Source organism: Podarcis gaigeae (genome assembly GCF_964106915.1).
Source record: "Podarcis gaigeae genome assembly, chromosome: 6".
Lineage (NCBI taxonomy): Eukaryota > Metazoa > Chordata > Lepidosauria > Squamata > Lacertidae > Podarcis > Podarcis gaigeae.
The window spans coordinates 69,176,568-69,199,484 of record NC_139682.1 but is presented as its reverse complement, the minus strand read 5'-3'; the positions used below and the strand labels follow the sequence as shown (position 1 = coordinate 69,199,484).

At 43.0% G+C, this 22,917-nt stretch overlaps 2 protein-coding genes across 2 annotated transcripts; one reads left to right on the top strand and one right to left on the bottom strand.

Moving 5' to 3' along the window:
* The first annotated feature begins 404 nt into the window (after positions 1-404).
* GNG5 (G protein subunit gamma 5) lies at positions 405-4,616 on the top strand. Its single transcript, XM_083743627.1, has 3 exons — positions 405-1,016; positions 3,222-3,377; positions 4,394-4,616. The coding sequence occupies exons 1-2, from the start codon at positions 936-938 to the stop codon at positions 3,345-3,347; spliced, it is 207 nt and encodes a 68-aa protein (XP_083599753.1). The 5' UTR covers positions 405-935; the 3' UTR covers positions 3,348-3,377; positions 4,394-4,616.
* On the bottom strand, positions 4,582-12,929 carry RPF1 (ribosome production factor 1 homolog). Its single transcript, XM_083743482.1, has 9 exons — positions 12,289-12,929; positions 11,619-11,675; positions 9,278-9,358; positions 8,433-8,528; positions 7,869-8,022; positions 7,434-7,516; positions 7,177-7,358; positions 6,969-7,095; positions 4,582-5,966 (listed from the first exon to the last, which is right to left on the bottom strand). The coding sequence occupies exons 1-9, from the start codon at positions 12,832-12,834 to the stop codon at positions 5,925-5,927; spliced, it is 1,368 nt and encodes a 455-aa protein (XP_083599608.1). The 5' UTR covers positions 12,835-12,929; the 3' UTR covers positions 4,582-5,924.
* Between the last annotated feature and the right edge of the window lie 9,988 nt (positions 12,930-22,917).

Genomic DNA, 22,917 nt, shown 5'->3' with positions numbered 1-22,917 from the left:
ATGTGTTTGTTAAATTATTGCCTCCCCACCCAGCTTTGTTTTTATTTGTAAGCTGCCTTGAGTCCCTGCCAGGGAGAAAGGCAGGGTATTAATACATGGATAATAATAATAATAATAATAATAATAATAATAATAATAATAATAGGAACTGCATGTAACTGTAATCAAGTGCCCAGAAGCAAATCCAAGCATTGCCCCTAATCCTTAAAAAATTACCTTGCAGATCTAGATAACCAAACCATCCTTATTTATGCCCACTACATATTGCAAGTGGATGGTGGGTGGAGGCTGATTAAGAACCTTCCACGGCTAAAACTGCGGCTAGTATAGGCTGAGTTCAGCAGTTTTGACACGGCTATCCTACGTGAACTCAGAACTACCGGTATTTCCAGGTAAGAGTGACAAACGGCCATCAAAGCTTTGCTTTAAAAACTCCAGGGAAGGACTCTCTCATGGGAGTGGAACAGGTCTTACTGCCAGAGTCTTCCTAACGTTTACGATGCAAAGTGTGGGTGTCACCTGCGTAGAACAGTAAAGTTGGAAGGGATTCCCAGGGTCGCGTAGCCAAAACCCCTTGCAATGCAATGCACCGCGCTTAAGTGTTTCTAAACCTCGCCCCGCCACCACACGAGGTTGGGAAGAACCTTAAAATCTCGTTTCTTCCCTTTTAAAACCCTTCCCTTCATTTCCCTCTGGGCAGCTCCCTCTTCCGCCCCTTGGGGCGGTGGGGTGGGGTGAGATCCGGGAGGCAGTCTTTTTTTCCTCTTCCAAAAAGGAGCCCGGCAGCGAGCGCTGCGCGTGAGTCTGCAAGGCGCCGCGAGTCTGCGGGCGGGAGAGTTTGCCGAGCGCCGGAAACTTAGTTGGGAAAGTTGCGAAGGCGCCTCTTCGGCTCGGCTTGCCCCAGAAAACGAGCGGGATCCTCGAGCGAGGGGACCATGTCCGGCTCCTCCAACGTGGCGGCCATGAAGAAGGTCGTGCAGCAGCTGCGCCTCGAGGCCAGCGTGAGCCGCGTGAAGGTGAGAGCCGGGGGGAAGCCGCGGGTGGAGAGGGTGCCATTACCACTGCCGCCATTATTGCGCCTCGGGGGAGCGCCTATTCATGGCCGCTCCCCGGGGCGTTAATCTGAGCCCCGGGAGCTATTAATCCCGCTCACACAACTGCTTCAACTATTTCGTTTGCACTTCCCTTCGCAGCGCCTTAGCGCGCGTAAAAACTGTGTGCGTAAAATCCAACGCACTCGCCAAAAGCGGGGCGCAGGAGACACCCCAACCCGACCTTCCCAGGTTAAAACTGGCTTGATCGCTCTCTAGCTTGGCCCGTTAGGCGCTTGTTCCCGGAGAAGAGGCTGATCGCCGCCGCCCAGTCCCCACCCATACTTGGATCTCGTTATTCCCTTCTTTTCCTGGGATCTGTTGTCTTTCTCTTAGAAAGTTGGAGGAGGAGGGGTCGGCTTGGGAGCGCTTCAGAAATCGTGAAGCGGGTGCTTTGTCATCTCGGCTTTCTCTCCCTTGGAAGCCTTTTTGTTCCTCGGAGGGAGGGAGGGAAGGAAGGAAGGAAGGGGAGGCGCAACGAGCGATCTGGCGAGCTGAGCCGGAGTCCGCCCAAGCCGCAAAATGGGGAAGTGTGCGAGGCCCCGGGCAAGCGGAGGAAGAAAGATCGCGGCGGGGCGGGGGAATCCCCGGCTTTAAAAACAAGCACTTTTGAGCCTTTGGCCTCGGGCGCTCCGAGCAATCCAGGCCGATTTAAGAATGGCGAACTTTTGTCGCTTTCCCCCCCTCAAGCGCTCAAAGCACTTCGCATCGAGAAGCGGAGTTAACCTTTGCATACAGGACCCACGAGTAAGATCTTTTGAGAATGCTTGCTTCTTGAAGTGAGGACCTGGCAACCTTATGCTCAGCGTCGCTTCGTTTGCTTACTCATTCGTTAACTGTTAATACACTTGTTGCGTTTTCGCCTTCAGTTCCAGCAAGGGCAATTTGTTGTGCAAGCAAGGAACTCACAAATATTATTCCTCTGGTGCCACCATGTCTCCTTGGGGAAACGTGGCTCTTTCAGAGCAAGAGACTCAGCCCCCAGGATATCCACATCCAGACAGCTTATATTTGTGTTGTTCTTGTGAGAATCCCTTACAGTTCTGCACTGGAGTGGGGGCAACCTGTGGCCTTCCAGATCTTGTTGGACTTTCAGCTCCCACCACTGTTGCCAATTGGTTGTACTGGCTGGGACTGATGAGAGGTGGAGGGCAGCATGTGGGGAGCCACAGATCTTACCCCCCCCCCCCCGCCCAAGTTAGAGGTTTAGTGCCAGATTCATTCTGTAACATCTCCCATTAATAAGAGTTCAGATGGCTGGTCTTAAAGGCAGTGGTGCTAAGTAGGACTGATGTGTGGCCTCATGGGGGCCTGATGCAGATCACCGCATCCTTCCTGGTTTTAAAAAGTAGTATAGTCAACTGAGTGTGTACACAAATACAGGCGCTCACTTTATTAATTTTGATTTACCAAATGTATAGTAAGGTAAAGGTAAAGGGACCCCTGACCATTAGGTCCCGTCGTGACCGACTTGGGTTGCAGCATTCATCTCGCTTTACTTGCTGAGGCAGCTGGTGTTTGTCTGCAGACAGCTTCTGGGTCATGCGGCCAGCATGACTACACCACTTCTGGCAAACCAGAGCAGCAGACGGAAACGCCGTTTACCTTCCCGCCAGAGCGGTACCTATTTATCTACTTGCACTTTGACATGCTTTCAAACTGCTAGGTTGGCAGGAGCAGGGACCGAGCAATGGGAACTCACCCCCTCACGGGGATTTGAACCGCGGACCTTCTGATCGGCAAGTCCTAGGCTCTGTGGTTTAACCCACAGTGCCACCCACTTCCCTAAATGTACACTATTTGTATACCAAATTATGCTTACTCCCAAGATTGCATGATGGGGGCTCTGATTTGATGTTCTTTATTAGCTTTGGTTCTAAAGCATGTAGAGTGGGTGAAGACATACTGTGTACTTGATGACTCAAATAATACACGCAGCTGTCAGAACGTTAATCCATGAAGTCTAGGATCAAAAATTACCAAGCTGTGCCGCTTCTTGGAGATCTGCTGCCAGTGCAGTCCAACTGGAACCTTGGGGGGTGGGGTGAGGAATCCATTTTGATTTCTGATTAGCATATGCATATTAACATCCTGTTAAGTATATTACCGAATCATGTGGATTTGTTCTAGGTTTCACAAGCTGCAGCTGACTTGAAGCAGTTTTGCCTGCAGAATGCACACCATGACCCCCTACTAACAGGAGTTTCTTCAAGTACAAATCCATTTAGGCCGCAGAAAGTGTGTTCATTTCTCTAACTTGTGTGACCTACGTGAACTCTTTTAGTGGTAAGTTTTTAAGTGAATTATATGGCTTTGGTGTCTTTATAAAAGGGATGGGGAGTCTGTAGCCCTCTAGATGCTGTTGGACTTCAGCTCCCATCATCTCCAGCTAGCATGTCCCAAGGGTTAGGGATGCTGGAAGTTGTAGCCCAGGAACATATTCCTCACCCTACCCAAAATAATTATGGTTCCATTCCTTACGCTACGTAGAGTTAAACTAACACTTACCCACTTGAGTTGAATGCTAGATATGCTTTCTAGAAAGTCCCACTGTGTTCTATAGGACTTTCTCCTAGGCAAGTGTATAGTAGTGCAGCTTAAGTTGCACCAATTTCCTGTCTAAGAACTTGTTATTGTGAATCATAAATGAGAACTGATTGTGCATATCTACTAACATACTGTAATTTTTAAATAATTAAATTTTGTGGAGATACAGGGCTCTATTTACCATTTCACATTAAAAACTTCTTACTGAATTTAGATAGAACTAATGTTAAATCTCTTGGCTGCCTGTGGGCTGGGGCAATCATCCTTTCCTAACCTTGTGCTGCAGTCCAACGCCTATTGACCTCAGCCAACGTGATGGGAAATGTAGGCCAAAACAGCTGGAAGGCACCAGGTTGGTGAAGCTGGTCTATGTAGGATATATGAATGAGCAGATAATCCCATGTGCCATATGATCTTTGTGGGGAAACCTGCTGTATGTTCTCTCAGCCAGATACACACATGAGGGCTAGCTAGCCTTCAGCCTTCCTAGAGCACCCATCCCCTTGCAACTCCTAAGTAAAATAAGCCTGACTAGCAAACTTCCTTTGTAACGTAAAAAACATTTAGTGACTACATGGGAGGAAAGCTGTTTTGTTTTTGTGTTTTTGGTGCGTTTTTTTGCATCTTAGCAATTTTGTTCTATGTATTTGGAATTGCAGACAGAAGAGCTCAGTTGAAGGAGTTAGTAGTTTTCAGAATTCACACATATCAGCAAATAGTTTTCCTGCAATGAGTTTTTCTTTTGTGTTTTTCAGATCTAATCTGTTGTGGGTCTGGTGAATATGGAAGTGAAAGAGAGTGACCTGGAACCTGTACAGAAACTTTGTGTTAAATGTGCCAACTTAGAACTAGTAATACTGCTACTGTTGTCAAACTTCTTACAATCTACCTCTCTAAACTTGTATGCTAGTTGCAATAACTTCTGTTATCATGATGGAATCAATTTTATATTCAAGCAATAAAGAGTTGATTTAATAACTTTGCTGGTATAATGCTTTACACATTAGATTAAAAAAAAAACAGGGCATTGTCAAAACGAAATTTTCTAAAATGGCACAAGCAAGACACCATCAAACGGCTTGCAGCAGTCTGCCACTTCTTTTTCTTACTACAATGGCTAGAGCAGGGGTAGTCAACCTGTTGCCCCACAGATGTTGGGCTCCCAACTTCCCATCAGCCCCTGCTGGTACAGTTAATTGTCAGATTGTTGTGAGTTGTACTCAATATTTAGAGGGGACCACATAGAGTACCTTGGGGTTAAAGGATTCTACAACTGAGGATAGCAGCCAGTTTGGCATTATTCGAAGATGGAAGCTGCTTAGGGTTATTACCTCCGTTTGAAAGTTTATGTTGACCAAACAGTTTAAGCTCACCAGTTTCTGGCAGTTAAGACACAACAAGCCACAGCTAGTTGAAAATAACAAATTCCTCTCTCCTTGTGGCTATGCATAGGTGGTAGGCCATACATTTAACAAACATTAAACCAGGACTTAAATGAGCTGTTTTGAGTATAAACAATAATAACTGCAAGGTAATACTCAGATTTAACAGCAAGGTTTTTTCTTGTATTATTTAAATCAATATATGAAGACTGGTTTTTAATGAAACCTGTTTTATATGCCTTTAACCCTTACTGAAGTTTTTCTGTGTAAAGAGGGGGGAAATTTGGGGTACACTGTCTTCCATGAAGCCAGAATGCAGTGCTAGTCACTGTCTCTAATATTTTCAGAGTTAAATAGAGACTTGGATCCCCCCCCCTTAAGTCTTACAGATTTATGCAATACTTGACTTGTATTTCCATACCTTAATCAGCACTGAATATGTGACCATACAAGTTAAGATACAAAACAACCCTTGCAAATTATTGAAAATGGTATTTGACAATCTTTATCAAGATCAGTTGTCAAAAGTAAACAACTGAGTTAGCATGTGTGCTGTTCTCTGAGTATCAGGATTCTACTCCTAAAACAGCCTACTTTAGAAACAAAACACCCTCTGCAAAGAACAGGATTAAGAGTTCATATCTTAAATACAAGTGATTGGCAGATTATTCATTTTCTTGGAACATGAAATCTTCCACTTCAAAGTAGCAGTGATGTGAGGAATGTACTCAAGGCACTGAGGAAGATGGGTAGTTTGACTGATGCTTATGTAAAGTCTGGTGAAAATAGTCATTTGGGAGTTTTCCATGTAGACCAAGAATGGACTTGAGGCAACTCCTTAGCAACCCCTGTGTTCCTGAAAACTCAGCAGAACATGAAACAGCAGTTTTGCACTTTTAGTCTGTTATAGGTGGAATTTTCTTCGACTTGTGTCCATTTCACGGCGCTAAAAGATAAAGCAGTCATGAGTAAGAGACAGATTATTAAATATTAAACAATTTTAATAGGTTTTTTTTGCATGTTAGGAATGCTGAATACCAGGCATAGTTTCACAAGGGGTTTAGGTAGGGGATCAGGTAGCCACATAAGCACATAAGTCAGCCTCACTTTAGGTCATCAAATAATTTGGCTTGTGCTTCCTGACTGGGCTAGCCCAAGACTTTCGCTGCCCAGGGCAGATGGCAAGAGCTTGGGCAGCTAAATCTTACTTTGCCTAAATTTTACTTTGACACTGGTAGGCAAAAAAGGGACTTGTTTTGGCACATGCCCAAATGAGTCCCTGCTCCCGGTTTGGCCCTGGAAAGAGGCAGAGACAATCCCTAAAATTGTACTGGGCTTCTGTGGCCACCTAATATGAAGTGCAACTGCAGGAACTGCCTGGTTGCCCCTTCAGCTCTAAACATGGAACTGCAGAAAGAAAGCTGGGGTTGTCCCCAACCACAATAATAGAAAAGGCACAGGACTAGGGACCAACAGCCTGAACCTGTGCATGCTTGCCGTGTTCAATGGACCTTACTCCCAGGTAAATTTATTTTTGCTTGGCAAATTGCCCCGGTTGCTTTGTTATAGACAAGCCCATTACTACATTAAAATAGGTGTACCTAGGAGCAAGCATAATTGAAAATAGTATTGCCTCAAATGGACAAGTTGCTGGCAAGTACAGTGAATGATAGGGATAAGGCCCTCACAAGCAAACTTCTGGCTTGGTTATGAAAGCCAGCCCAAATCTGTAGATGCTTGACCTTAGGAACTGCACAGAGTACACATGAACTAGATGTATGGCTCTTTGCATTCTGGCTGCTGTATTTTTAAATATTTTGTAGAAGAAAGATGTTGCATACCCAACTAAGAGCACTACTACTTGCACCCTGTAAATGTTGTCTAGCCTCTTGACATTTCTTACACATACAGAATTCTTCATTGCTAAGAGATTGTTGAAATATAATACCTTGTGAATCCATTCATATTCGCCAAATTTAGAATCAAACGTTCCCTTTTGAAGAGACCTTAATTTCAGGGTAAAACGTGGGCCCAGTTCTTGAATTGCCACCCTTTTCTCATTTTTGAAGATGTATCTTTAAAAGATGATAGGAAACATTAGCAAAAATGTCAAGCAAAGTGAGTTCTTACACCTTGCAACAGACGTTTTCACTCACCTATGGAATCTGAAAAATATATAGTCACGCTGATTGTGAAATGTAGCTACTTGTCTACCGACGAACTGGGGATCGTGAGGGAATAAAGAAGCAAACATCCGCCCAATGGAATGGCCCAATCGTGTTGTAAAGTTGTTCAGGATTATTTCAGGCTGATGTTCTGAGGGAGCTTTTCCTTTTCGCTAGAACAAAATAACAGTATTACACTAAGCACACAGTCACGCAAGTTGGAAGACTGCTTGTGAAAATAAACTCACCTTTATTTCTTTACGCAGACGAACACTACTCATCCTAAAATGAGCAGTTGGACCTTCAGGCAAGTGACTTAACACAAGCCCATCTATTCCAACAGAGTTAAGACAAACACAGTTAAACAATTTTCACATAAAAGCGCTAAGTGCAAAGGCAGCTTCTGTAGAAACTTAAAATAGTGACAGACTATCCAGTGCAAGAGTAATAATTATTGCAGTTACCATTCTATACTTTATGCAAAACTGCAGCTTCCACATTACATATCATACATGCACATCCTTAAGTACCATTAAAATGCTGTTTTGCTTATAATCTAATTGTGCTATCATTATTTATTAATTGTCTATCTTGCCCCCCCCCCGCATGAGCCAAGGACAGCAATTATCAACAGTAACATTAATAACTACTGTATAAAAGAGAGTCTCATATGTGAAGGATACTTGGTACTTTACGATCTTCATTAATAACAATCAGATCTGTGAAGTCCCTCGAGATACACTGTGGAATAATTCTTTTTAGAGCAAGTCCTCTTCGATAGTAAACATGTGAATTCGGAATACAAGTTGATAACTGTTCACAGAATCTCACAGTTCGCTGCAAGCAAAAAAATAAAAAAATAAAAAATAAAAATGCAAAAGACTTGGTTGGATGAGATAATTCTTGGGAAAATATAGCAAATAACCAATTAATTCTGATATCTTGGCTAAAAAAATATATGTATCAAGTTATTCTTCGATTATAGCCACCAAATATTTTAAGAGAGTTTTTGTGAATGGGTCACTGCACTTCAATTTTTAAGGTTATATGAAGATTATTGTGTGTCATTCTTTTTAAAAAAGAAGAAACTGGCAGTAGATCATACACAATATAATTTACAAACGGTTAAGAAATCTGGAGCAAATAAACAATCCCACAATGTTATGCCTCCTAACCTTACGTATAAGCTAGGTGTAACAAGGTTTTACCATCTTTCTTTTTATTTTATTTCAAAGAATTTTGTTTACCCCACGGGGCCTGTCAGATGTTGTGATAAGAATCTTTGGAACCGTCTGCCTGTTGAAATAGGATGCAAATTCATCCGTAGCTTCATCCAAAGTAACCTGGAAATATAAAATTATAAAATATAAAATGTAAAATGTAAATATAAAATGTTACATGAAATCACACAAGAGTATTTTTGTTGTTGATGATGATGCTAAAAATCAAAACCTTCAATTTGAGAGAATTAACATCCAGTAATCATTTCATACCAGAACCATACATATACTTGTAGGCATTTGGATAACAATCTTTAAATATTAAGCAACACATATGAGGCCCTTTAAAATAAGACTGCAACATAAGGATCAGAGGCACTTCTTTTTATCTACCATCAGGCAGATGCTTCAGGTATATTTTCAAGACAGAACCATAAAAGGCTGCCTTAAGACAGTCAGACTGTGTGTGCCCATCTAAATCAGTATTATCTTATCTTGCAGCAGTGCTCCAATCTTTCACACCTTCTGCTATCTGATCACTTTAGATTTCAGGGATTGAACCTGGGACCTTCTGAGAAAAATCTTAGGGAAACTTGCTTTATCTTGCAAAATAAAAACCCAGTGTCTAATATTTTATTGATAAATAGACTCTACCAGCTTGAAAACTTAACATTTGATCAGTAACCTATGGCTATTAATTGCCTATTACAAAACGGGGGGGGGGGGGAGGAATTAAATACTTTTATCCACATCCATCTACTTCGGTTATTTATTAAATGTAATCATGCAAAAACTATTCAGAATATACAAAAGGGAAATGTTATTCAACATTGGCACATTTTAAGGGAAACTATATTCTCAAATAGTGCTACCTCTTCATCGTTTGGATCAACTGTGGTTTCATCATATACACGCTGGTTTTCAATTGTCTTTGGTACCGGCTTTGGTGGTGCCTGCAAGAAATAAAATTAATATAAAATAATAAATATTCAGGTAATCTCTTTTTCCAGTAGTTTTTAAAAATAAAATTATTTATTAAATTTATATACTGCCCTATACCCGGAGGTCTCAGGGCAGTTCACAGAACAAAATAAAAAAATATATAATCAAAATAAAAATCCAATAACCCCCCCCCCAGAAAAACCCCACATTTTAAAAGGACATAGGATGTCAGTCCAATCAACCAAAGGCCTGGTTAAAAGGGAACTTCTTGCGTGGCGCCTAAAGAGGTATAATGAAGTTCCCTGGGAAGAGCACTCCACAGACTGTGTTAAGTGTGTTGATTAAGTCTGGTGGTAGAAAGAAAGTTACTAGGACCGCCTCTAGCCAATATGTACTTACACCAAAAAGTAACTGTCTTCTAAAACTGTACCGCAAAGTAGCTAAGTTTCTATTAGCTACTCAAAACAATGTGCTCGCATCAAGTGTAATCATTTTAAAAATTTCTGAATGCTTAAAGGTTCTAAACAGAATTATAACTATAGAAATTATCAAAATTCTGCAGTCACTAAAATGTATTACATTTGCATACAAGCAACCACGGTTGTGCTCCAAAACTGTTTTTCTTACAACAGACTAAAATTCACTAATACTTCTGTAATGCATGAAAAGGCTACCAAAATGGCAACACCACCTTAGTATTTGGTTATCACATTGCATCTTTTCAAAGTCCTGCAGCTGTAGGTCAGTACTCAAACCCACTGTCAGTGCCTTTCACTTTCAATTGCCAAGGGTCTACCAGGGTTGAAGGCTCTCATGCTTTGGGTCTTCGACCCACACCCACATTTTCCCATTCAGTTTTTATCTAGCAGGAGACAACTGCTGTCAACCATTTTCAATTCCCCACAACACCCAGGAGCAACACTATGCCAGGGCTTTGTGGTCAAATTGTGGGTGCTTACAGTCACATATTGCAAATAATGGAATTGCTGCTACCCTTCACCATTCATAAACATACCAAGGAGCTTCATTCAGCAACTCTTCATTGGAGGTTCCATCAAGCCTGGAAGATGTTCTTATTTGCAATAATATCCATGTAAGGCAGAATAGTATTATCACCTCTCTGTTATGGATGGTGTGATTCCATAATGTGAAAACATTGGGTGTGTGTGTTACAGGGGGGTAAAGTTTGGTTAACAGGGTAGAGGGCAGTTTGATGATGAAGTCAGTTATCTAGAGCAGTACTGGGCTCTCCACTTTCAAGCTGAGATAGGGCAGCCATCTGTTGGGGATGCTCTAGTTCTAATTTCCTGCACTGAGTAGGAGGTTGGACTAAATAGGCTATGAAGGCCCCTCCAGGTCTAGTATTTTATTGAGTCCCCACAGTCACATAACCCATCTATCCAATGGTATCGCACCCAACGGCGAGAATGTTTTCTAAGACCAATTGCTACAACAAATGTACACATATCAGGAATTCACTGTACAGTGGTGCCTTGCTAGACGAAAAGAATTTGTTCCGCGATTCTCTTCATCTAGTGGTTTTTACGTCTTGCGAAGCAAGCCCATTGACAGCTTAGCGGATTAGCGCTACAGCTGTCAAGCGGCTTCCAGCGACCAGCTGTTAAGCGGCTTATCAGCGGAACAGCTGATAAGCGGCTTAAGAAAAGGGCGAAAAAAGCGGAAAAAAACCCGCGGGGGGATGCAAGATTTTTTTCGTCTTGCGAAGCAACCCCATAGGGAAATTCATTTTGCGAACGGAAAACCCTTTCGTCTAGGGGGTTTTTCGTCTTGCGAGGCGTTCGTCTTGCGGGGCACCACTGTACAAGAGAAAATAAACTCTACAAAGTCAGTTGCACGTCAATGAACATTTACTTTTATTAATAAAAAGTACATATTAAGACAGGACGCAGGTGGCGCTGTGGTTTAAACCACAGAGCCTAGGGCTTGCAGATCAGAAGGTCAGCGGTTCGAATCCCCATGACGGGGTGAGCTCCCATTGCTCGGTCCCAGCTCCTGCCCACCTAGCAGTTCGAAAGCACGCCAAGAGTGCAAGTAGATAAATAGGTACCGTTCTGGCGGGAAGGTAAACGGTGTTTCCGTGCTCTGCTCTGGTTCGCCAGAAGCGGCTTAGTCATGCTGGCCACATGACCCGGAAGCTGTACGCCGGCTCCCTCGGCCAATAAAGCGAGATGAGCGCCACAACCCCAGAGTCATCCGCGAATGGCCCTTTACATATTAAGACACATTAAATTCCTACTTCTTCCCCTTTACCTTGTCTCCAAGTGCTTCTCGCTCCTTTTTTCTCTTTTTCTTAATGGCTAATTTCTCCTGGACCATACAGGGAGGAAAGAAAGAAAACAAAACGTTTTGATAAACTTGGCCACTATGAATGAACAAACAGGTACATCCTTCTCACGAACGATAGCAAAGCTAGTATATATAGAAATTTAGGTACTGATCACATAGATAAAAACTCAATACACTGCTCTCAACAATAAGTTTTAAAGACAGAAGAACTTGCCACAGTTCTTCCCTACCTCTCTTCCAAGATGTGCACAGTAGTGTCATCCCATTTTCTTCCCCCCAATCACCCTGTGGCTCAATCTGAGGGAACTGACTTGCCCAGCCCATCGATTTGAGTTTTTGTCTCTGAGTAGGCACTTGAAATCGAGTCTGACCAGCCGAAATCAAACGAAAAGACGTACAGTACCTCCCGATCCCTCTCACGACGAAGCATATCCCTGCCCCAGTCTCGGTATTTTGTTAATACTTCATCGGCCCCCCAACCACGTGTGCGCCTTTAAACGCACCAACAGCTTTCAAATATCCCTCTTCCTCCTCCACATTTCAGGCTCCCCAAAATTCGGACAGCTGCCACGTATCATCTGCCAGCGGCCACCCTTCCCAACCTCCCTCCCTCCCTCCCTCTCACAACTCGCACCTTCCTTTGCTGCTGCTTCCAGCGCAGAAACATGAAATGGCGCCGCTGCTTGTTCTTGATTTCCGAGACGCTGAAAGACGGCGGGAACAGGACCTGGCCCTGCTCGGGGGCGCTGCCTTGTCCCCCCTCAGGGCCAAGCCCTTCGCTCGTTCTCTCAGCATCGTGCTGCTCCTTCTGCCGTTTCTTCACTTTCCCCGGGATGCCGGCCATGCTGTCTCCCGTAGCCACTGACCTTTCACCCCGCTCTTCCACTTCCTCTTCCGGGCTCATCCCGCGACAGGCTCGCGTGATTGCGCGTGCGCGAGCGGGCAACGGCCACATATATTTTCGAATTTTTAACGTTCCTGAGGCACGGCGTTCTATGCGCGCGACTCCCCCCCCCCCCCGCGACGCCCTCATCTCTGCTATAACAGGAGGGCGAGGCGGGGGCCAATTCTGCGCCTGCGCATTACGCGAAGGCTGAGGCAAAGTTGTTTTTCGTGAGGGAGCGTGACTAAAATGGGAGATTATCAGGAGGACTGTGTGTGCTTTTACTGCAACGTACATTTAAAACTTTCAGGGCTGTGGGGAAGTAAAAGGGTAGGGTCGAGGTCACTAGGCGCATGCTCGGAGCCGTCAAGCCTCGCCCGTCAGCGGACGAGTTAGGCGTGGAAGGCACTTTGCGCATGTGCGAAATGACGCCGAGGGGAATCCTTAGAGATAGAAAAGAACAGAATGGATCTTGAGGATATATGGTTTATTTTCACATTTATACAACCTGAGTTCACAATGGGAGGGCCTCACACCATGAACACCCCAAGAAGGTCTTGCTTCTCCCATAGGCACAGCCTTAGATTCGAGCAGAAATCATGGATGCTTTAAGTTGAAAGTTCTGCATTGCAGGGGGTTCGACTAGATGACCCTTGGTGTCTCTTCCAACTCAACAATTCTATGATTCTATGCCCATCAGAGGCTTCAGCTCACATACACAGCTCACTCTGATTTTGTCCTTCTAGCTACCAACCAGTTGAGGGAGTCCTTTGGCACAGAGCCACTGCCGTTTGTTCCCTTAAGGACCCAGGCTTATGCTGTTACCAAGAAGCTGGTCTGGTTATTCCAATAATTCAGGCTTCCTCAACCTTGGCCCTCCAGATGTTTTTGGCCTACAACTCCCATGACCCCTAGCTAGCAGTACCAGTAGTCAGGGATGATGGGAATTGTAGTCTCAAAACATCTGGAGGGCCGAAATTGAGGAAGCCTGCAATAATTGAAATCCTTGCTGCATCTGGGAGTTAGAAGAGACTCAGGCAAACAACCTATCCCCCCCTCCAAAAAAAACCCTCACAACATTTAAAATATGTTGTTAAAGTGGCAATTAGGGTCAAATTCCATTATTCCTGTTGGGACAAAATCCTAGCATGTGGACATTTTACCTGACAATTGATGATAATATCTTTAGAAGCGGGCAGCAACCCTAATGTGTGTGTGTGCAGTTCCACACATACAAGTCTCATTAAAATCAGTGAAGACCACAGTTTTCTACCCATTCATCCTTGAGTCCGCCAGGGTCCTGTCAAGTTGCTATCTGGCCCACCCCACCTCATGAAACTTGCAACAATGTGCACTTAATAAATAATAAAAAATTCACTCCTAGGGTGCCATACAATACACATTATTTACCAATTCAGTAATTAATTAGTATTGTTACCTGATACAAGTACCTCTCAACAAACTTCAAGCAATTTTGGGTTAGTGATGAGATACAGGCTGAACAGAGATCAACACCAGAATATGTGCTCTGAACTTTACAAAAGACAGCCCTTTATTTGAAAGTGCTAGTGATTTGAAGAGCAATCCAGCTCAAGGCCAATTTCAAGAAAAGGAACCATAAGAAGTAACAGCAGGGGGCTTGATGTTTTCCATAAACAGAACCAGAATAGCAGACTGATCCAGTTATGTGGTCACATACTTCCCCAATAAAGTGAGCTGTGTTGTGCTTCTGTTTAAATGACAGTAATGGGTTTCTGAATTTGCATCTACACATATAAATTAGCACATGCTAATGTGTCCCTTTTTCGGGGGAAGCATTTCATCTTTTTTGACAGTGTTTAGACAGAACACTGGACTGTAGGACTAAAAGTGTTCCTTGCTACACTTTTGCATGGGCTCTTGAGACTGGAAGTAAAGGAGTGTGTAGAGCTAAATCTACACTGCCAGAACTCAACCTGCATTTACCAGTAATTATAGACATGTTTAGTTCAGTGGATACGCAAAGCATGGAGACACATCCCCCCCACCAAAATCTATAAAAGCAGGGGAACAATTGGTCTGTCTAGGGTCCCAGCAGACTACAAGGGCACTTGAGTTACTTTACCTTTAATTAAAAGTTACTGGGCTGTCTGGAAAAGTGTACTTACAGAGAATAGACAGAAGAGTCAGTAATTTCAGGCAACAAATGATCAGTGTCCTTTCCTGTAATCTGCTGCTGCAGTTGAATTTACTGCTGGTTTTATTGCAAGTATCTTCATAAAAGAGGAAATGTATAATATTTTCATTTTCAGCTATTTTCCTTTTATACTTATGTAGCTGTAAAGTTCTTTCCTCACAGTAGTTTTGCATTTTGGTGGATTACAAAAGCTGATGAACTTGAAAAACCTGAGCATAGATTCAGGCAAGTAGGAGCGCAATACCTGTTTTTTATTTGCCATACAGCACCGTCACACTGCCTGAATCTTAAAAGTGCTACTGGTGCTACATAGCACCAGGGCAGGTGTCCACATATTATGTAGTTTATGAAGCTTATCATCCTCCAGACATGATAGGCTCTAAATTCGTGCTAAGTATTTAATTAAAAATATTAAACAGTCAATTCCTTGAGGTATCTACATTTCCTTCTGTGTATGTAAAGCAGCTCTCTCACACATACTAGTATTTATAAGAATTACAGATAGAACTTGTGTGATTTAAAGCAACAGATTTCAAAATTCAAAATTCCAGATTTCAAAATTCAAAATTGATAAAAATGTACGTGGTATATACATAAATTGTCTGAATAAATAAAAACAAATGCTAAAGAATGAAGCAACTACCACAGGAGGTATCTTTCCCTCCTGAGCTCCTCAACACACACACACCTTTTTGTAATGGGCACACAGCCTCACCTGGGCCTCACAACCTGGCTTTCTACCTCAGGTGTAGCAAAACAGCCCATCACCAATCCGTACTACATGGAATGAGGAGAAGCGGCACATTATTTTTTGCTGCAGCCAGGAAAACGTGGCCCCAATGACTAAACAACAGCAAAATCCTCTGACTAAATTTGCATCAGTCCAGCAGTATTCGTCTTGCCTGCCCCTTATCCTCCTCCTGTGGCAGCACCGGCCATTTTGCCCAGGGCTTGCTCAAATCTGGAGCTAGCAGTGAGAGATCACTTGCACATCCTCTAACATTTCTCCGGTGAAAATAGGGACATCCTAAGGAAAAGAAGGACATTCTGGTATGGAATCGGAAACCAGGATGGCTTCTGTAAATCCAGGACTGTCCCTGGAAAATAGGGAAACTTGGAGGGTCTGCTCTTGCTACATCACATTCACACACATGTAATCACATCATTGTTCTCCTTCTTCCTATTATTTGAACCTGCATTTCCTGAAATATTGCTTTAAAATACTTATACTGTTGAAATTCACATTGCCACTATGACAGATTGATTGTCTTTCTCCCCCAGGTAAACTGCTACTGTTTTCCCTAGGCTTATTTCCAAGAAAATCTAGGGAATACAAACACACGTACACACGTACACACACACACACACACACAAAACTTCCTGGAGCCAAGGAGTGACAAGTGAAATGCACTGTAAACACAGGAAAATTACGGTAGACTCATTGACCTGAAAAGAATGTGATACAATCATGAATGAAGTTGTGATTTAAATAACACTTTAATAAAAAGGCATAACTACTGAATTAAATCATAACTCAAACTGTGGGAAGCACAGAGTATTTCTTAATAGAGACAGGATGTCTCCTTCAGGATGTTGTACTGATTATGTATATATCTATATGCACCAAGCATGCACATAGCAAATAGCTACTTATACTAAAAAGGCTTTACAGATTGCAATGCCCCAAATCTGTATCTGGTTGTTTACTAAGCAAAAGTTACATTCAAAAAGTGCCGTGAGTAGATTTTGACTGCGATCCTATTTGACGGAGATTTGAGTAAATGCAGAAAGGATCTGGCAACATGAAGCTTCTAGCACATTTAGACGTGACTTTTGAGCACAAGCACTTCTTTTGAGAGAAAATAATACAATGGGGAAAAAATGTTAAAGTCTAATATACTCACAAAAATAGCATTCTTGCACACCCTCCAAGTGTCCCTGGTGACTGGCCAGAAATGAGACCTTGGGGTCATAGTGGATAGGTAAATGAAGATGTCCACCTCATTTGTGGCAGCTGTGAAAAAGGTGAATTCTATGGAAGGAATCATCAGGAGAGGGACTGAAAATGCAGACCTTCCAAGCATCCCTGTGTTCCAGGGAGAGTCCTAGATTTACAGAAGCTTCTGACTTGATTCCGGGATGTCCCACTTTTCATTGGATAAATGTTGGAGGGTAAGGAGGTATGAGACCTTGAGCTAAGGAAATAAGTAACTACACAACCTTTAGGAGACATCTGAAGGCAGCCCTGTACAGGGAAGCTTTTTAATGTTTAATGTTTTATTATGTTTTTTATATACGTTGGAAGCCACCCAGAGTGGCTAGTACAACCCAATCAGATGAACAGGGTATTGTTATTGTTGTTGTTGTTGTTATATAGGACACCCCTATTCTCATCGAAGAAATGTTGAAGGGTATGAAATAAAAGGGCCAGGGCCATAATAAAGGTAAAGGTACCCCTGCCCATTTGGGCCAGTCTTGCCAGACTCTAGGGTTGTGCGGTCATCTCACTCTATAGGGTCATAATACTGTTACACAAATCCATGGTTCAACTGCACTTGGAATACCGTGTAAAGTTCTGGCAGCCTCACTTCAAAAAGGCTAGTGTAGAGTTGGAAAAAGTTCAGAAAAAGGCAACGAAAATGATCAAGGGGGTGGGGCAACACCCTGTGAGGAATGGTTGCAGCATCTGGGGCTCAGATATGATTTCTAACTGGTCCAGTTTATGCAGGCAAATTAGCTGAGATAATTCAAAGTTTCTAGTCATTTAGGGCAAGTGCAAATACTTTTACTATTTACTGGGAGAAAATAACTGAAAATACATAAAGGGTTATTCTGTGCAGAACCCTTTCTCAGCTAGTGTTGAGGGTTCCCTTTTATGGCCTTTGCAAAAGAAAAGAAAAATTACTTAAATATGCAAGATTCAGTGATTTCATACCACCTCTTTATATAAGGATGTTGTCATTTGCAACTACAACACTAAATAATCTCTCTCAGATCCTTATGGTGATGGTTCCTAAGGTGATGATCTCACTGTTCATTGTCTGCTTCTTTGAGCTGAGTGTGTTGTGCCTTTCCTATATGCATGAACTTCATGCCAGAAAAGATAGGTGGATTTGGGCTGGATTTCCTCCCCTGGGCCTGGTTCTTAATCTTCCCAGGATCTGCTTGTTACATTTGGATCACCCACACCCACTACTAGAGAAAATTTAAAACAATTAGTGCTGACATGCTTTGCAAATAAAAATGCTACGTGCAGGGCTGGCCCTATTATGTGAGCAGTTCCCTGAAGGTAGATTTGGGGAAGCAAATTATTTTTTATTAATTTATGAAGGTTTTCTTTTTCTTTTTAATGTACCAGCCCTATTCTATGCAGAATTAGGAGTGAGAAACCTGACAGGTGTCAATGTTCTTACAGATGCTTGTCTCGGAAAAAGGAATGAGTTGACTGTGTGATAAATAATATTGTGTGTGTGACATACCGTATTAATACAGTGGCACCTCGGGTTACATACGCTTCAGGTTACATACGCTTCAGGTTACAGACTCCACTAACCCAGAAATAGTACCTCGGGTTGAGAACTTTGCTTCAGGATGAGAACAGAAATCGTGCTTCGGCGGCGCGGCGGCAGCAGGAGGCCCCATTAACTAAAGTGGGCCTTCAGGTTAAGAACAGTTTCAGGTTAAGAACGGGCCTCCAGAACGAATTAAATACTTAACCCGAGGTACCACTGTATTGGGTTATGAAACATGGATTTGTAGGCATTACTATTGTTTTGGAAGGTCAGGTGGTCTTTTCTTTCGCCAGAGGCTGAAATGTTCTCCATTAGGTGCCAAGATGTTTTTTGCCACTTCTGGCCAAGTACAACTATGGTTGAAGAAGCTCTTCTACGCCAAAGATGTGTTCTTCTATATTGGGGGCAGGGGGGGGCGGAGCTCTGCATTTGGTCCTCAAGCCAAATGGATTTCATTTCGTCCCGTGAAGCCATTTTTCCCAAACCATGCCCACCTGTCCCAAACCTGATATAGAATCATAGAGTTGTAAAGTTGGAAGGGACCCCAAGAGTCACCTGGTCCAACCCCCTGCAATGCAGGAATCTCGGCTAACGCATCCCTGGCAGATGGCCATCCAAGCTCTGCTTAAAAACCTCCAAGGAAGAAGAGTCCACAACCTCCAGAGGGAGTCCATTCCTCTGTCGACCAGCTCTTACTAACAGAAATTTCTTCCTGATGTTCAATCGGAATGTCCTTTATTGTAACTTGAAGCCATTGGTTTGAGTCCTACCTTCCAGAGCAAGAGAAAACAAGCCTGCTCCATCTTCCATGTTCTGTCTTCCGTCATACAGAACACTTTAGTTATGCATACAAATCTGGTCACAAGCAAAGGCCTACATGTGAAGAAGGCACGTATCACAGCTCAATGCATGTATGTAAAAGTCTTGAGATTCAACCCTTAGCATCTCTAAGAGAGAAAAAAGCGATGGGAAAGGCAATAGAATCAGAAAGGTACACAGTAGGTTTATTGTCTCAAACCCTTGCCCCAACCTCCCACTTCACATAATGCAGTTAGGTTTAGGGTTTAGCAGTTGGCAAGTGAGTCCTACTGAAACTCTTGCACATCTGTGGCACATGGTAGATTGTGGTCTTGGTAGCTGTAGTAGCTGCATGTCCATCACTCCCAACAGGCTTCAGTGAGATTCGATTTCATTAAAGGCCAGTCCACCCATGAGGCAAGCTGAGGCAATTGCCTCGGGGGGCAGGATCCACAAGGGCAGCAGATCCGGCCTCCAATAAATGCATCGCCTGCTGCTGCTACTGCTATGGTGGCAGCAATGGCTGCAGCGCACACTTCTTGGAGGCCAGACCTCCCTCTTGCTTCTAGAGCGGCCTCCCAGCGAACAGGACACCTTGAAAGCAAACCACATCTTGAAAGCACATTCATTTTCCTCAGAGAATCCTGGGCACTGTAGTTTACCCCTCACAGAGTTACAATTACCAGCGGCCTTTCACAAACTACAGTGCCCAGAATTCTTTGAGGGGGAAGATATGTTTCAGATGTGGTTTAAAGCTATAGTGTGTACACAGCCATAAAATTCACAGTGAAGGTCTGCTGCAATAATCTTGCCATGAAAGATCAATGATCGGATAGAGCCAGGCACTCTACCCTTCCAGAAGCAACCAAAGTTACAATATAAAATGTGAACTTTTTTTAAAAAATGTAAATTTCTCATATGTTTATTCATGCAGGAAGAAGCCTTGCGAGACAAGATGTAAATTATTTCAATCACGCAGGAGAGGTTACATGACTCTGATACATTAAAACAAATCTCTTTAAAAACCTGCAGGCAGGACAAGATGTTTTGTAAGAAGCTAACAATAAAAAAATAAAAAAATGTTGAGCACGTACTGGGGAATGTTTCTGGAGTGGCCGCTTTGCATATTCAAAGAACTTCCTTCTAATCTAAGCGGCATTTGAATAGGTCCTGTGGACTCTTTCAGGCAGCACACTCTAAATATTGTAAAGGTAAATTAATATGCAGAGCATGTCTGTGAATCCAAGTAGGCAGGGCAGCTTCAGTATTAATAACAATACTTTGCGCTCGTTAAAAGCCTTTGATCGTGATGATCTCATGTTATTTACAACGTGCACAGTGTTAATATCCCCATTTTACAGGTGAGCATACTGAGGCACTGGGACGTAAGCGCATTGCCTATGGCCACACAGAGAACTAGCAGCTTTTGGAGTCCTGGCTTGAAGTCTCTAATTACCCCTATTAGACAACACTTGTTTTCATAATAATGAAACTCATTGTTTGTCTATTACAGGATACCGAGAAGCAGGTCTTAGGCACGAGGCTTGTCCTATATTGTACAGACATGGGAGAGCTCCATTGTGGTGACTGGGGTTCCCCTCTATGAAGCTGTGGGAATCAGTACTGCCAAAACCAGCAAGTTTGCCAATATAAACAAATTCCCTGAGAAAGAGCCATGTTGCAGCACAAACAACAAAGTGTCTTGCAGTACTGTACTTGAAACAATTTTTTTTATGGCAGATAGTTTATGCCAGGCTAAATGTGCTGGCTAAGGTGATTGTTGCTGTTAATATAAAGCTAAACGCCCGTTGGATGAAAACACACACACACATTTTGATCTCCAAAGAGCACATTCAATTATAATTTAGCATAATAATGTTACACACACCCAAATCTGTAAGTGAATTTGCAGGGGTTCCTGCACGTATCCCAGGCTTGGTTTCCTTTGAATAGGGTCACCTGAGAATTGCAGCATTTGTGTGATGTACAGTTTTATTTATGCATATATACCAGCTGAACTTAAGATGGGGGTTCTCAGAATCAACTTCAGCAGATATTGCTTCATGTCACATTTTTAGGGGAGCTTTCTTAACAGAGAGCAAGTCAGGCTTCTGGGTCTTTTTCAGATAGAGCATCTACACCATACATTTAAAGCACAAGACTTCCCCCAAAGGATGCTGGGAGCTGTAGTTGACCCCTGACAGATATACGATTCTCAGCATCCTTAACAGAGTACAGTTCCCAGGATTTAAGTGTGTTAAATGCACTTTAAATGTATGGCGTGGATATGTGATCGGTTTCACACAGAGACATGTCTGTGTACAAATGATATATATTACACCCCCAAAGATTCCTGGGAATTGTAGTTTACAACTCACAAGCAATAATTCTAAGCACTCTTAACAATCTGCAGTTCCTAGGATTCTTGGGGGAAGGGTGTGCTTTAAAGGGAAACCAGCAGATTCGCGATGAAAATAAGGATGCCCTAAGGAAAAGTGTCAAACCTATCCATTCTTAAGGAAATCAGCCCTGAGTGCTCACTGGAAGAACAGATCCTGAAGCTGAGACTCCAATACTTTGGCCACCTCATGAGAAGAGAAGACTCCCTGGAAAAGACCCTGAGGGCACAAGGAGAAGGGGACAACAGAGGATGAGATGGTTGGACAGTGTTCTCGAAGCTACCAGCATGAGTTTGACTAAACTGCGGGAGGGAGTGGAAGACAGAAGTGCCTGGCATGCTCTAGTCCAGGGGGTCATGAAGAGCCGGACACAACTAAACGACTAAACAACAACAACAAGGAAAAGTGGGACATTATGGGATCAAATCAGAAACCAGGATGGCTTTTGTAAATCTGGGACTGTCCCTGGAAAATTGGCACCCTTGGAAGGTCTGGGATAGTGTGTACATAGCCTGTGATGCCAACTCCACCCAGGGGAGGGTGGGAATTAGACCCTGATTCCCAAATGGCTCTCTTCTTCCCATATAGTCCATCAATCAAATGGCATGCCTTAAGAAAACCAAGGCAGTCTTGGTTCCATTAACCTTCTCCAAATCTCTGTCTTGCAACTAAGCAGTATTGTAAGAGACCCTCTCAGATGACATCTAGACTATCTCGGTAATTTGCAAACAGAGCACTGTGTCTGGAAAGTGCTGTACAGATAAACTGTAATGGGTGTTGGAAACAATGTCTATGGGTACTGCTGGGGGACAATAATTAAATCGAAGGGATGTTCAGAGTTAAGTCACATGTCCCCTAATGGATATTTTTAGTGGAACCACTGACATACAAACCAACACTGAGCACATTAACCTCCCCGCCACAAAATGAATAGGAGTTACTTCCAATGAAAATGTTGAAGAGTTAGGTGACAGCCGCATCGGATATTTAAGCCACTTATTCCTTTAAAAAAAAAAAATCCTAAGCAAAAATACATAAAATGACTTTTCTTTGCAAAGGTAATACTTCCTCACCTTTCTATAGGTTATCGATGAGCGGCCATGACTGGAACCCCCTGCAAAAGGTTCAGTCTTTGCAAGTGTTATTGGAAGAAACTTGCATGATTCTTGGTTTTGCTTTAGAGTTCTCCTAAGCTCAGAAAGATCCAGCCCATTGGAGCTCCTCCTCTAGTCCTTGGCTTCTTTGCTTCCAGTTTCCAGGCTCCCCCAGAAGACCTGTTTCTTTAGCCCTCATCCTGATTTGCTTGCACAAATCTTACAGGGTGGTTAGACTATGGGCATTAACTCTTCTGCTTGACCCAGGCCTTGAAAGCACAGATCCGAGCAGATTTCCACTTGTCCTGTGCATTTTAGGCAGATGTCTGTGTGGTTTTCTGTTCGCCATGCCGCTGTCCCCTAGTAAACCTACCTGCTAGCACTGAATCAGAGCCAACATC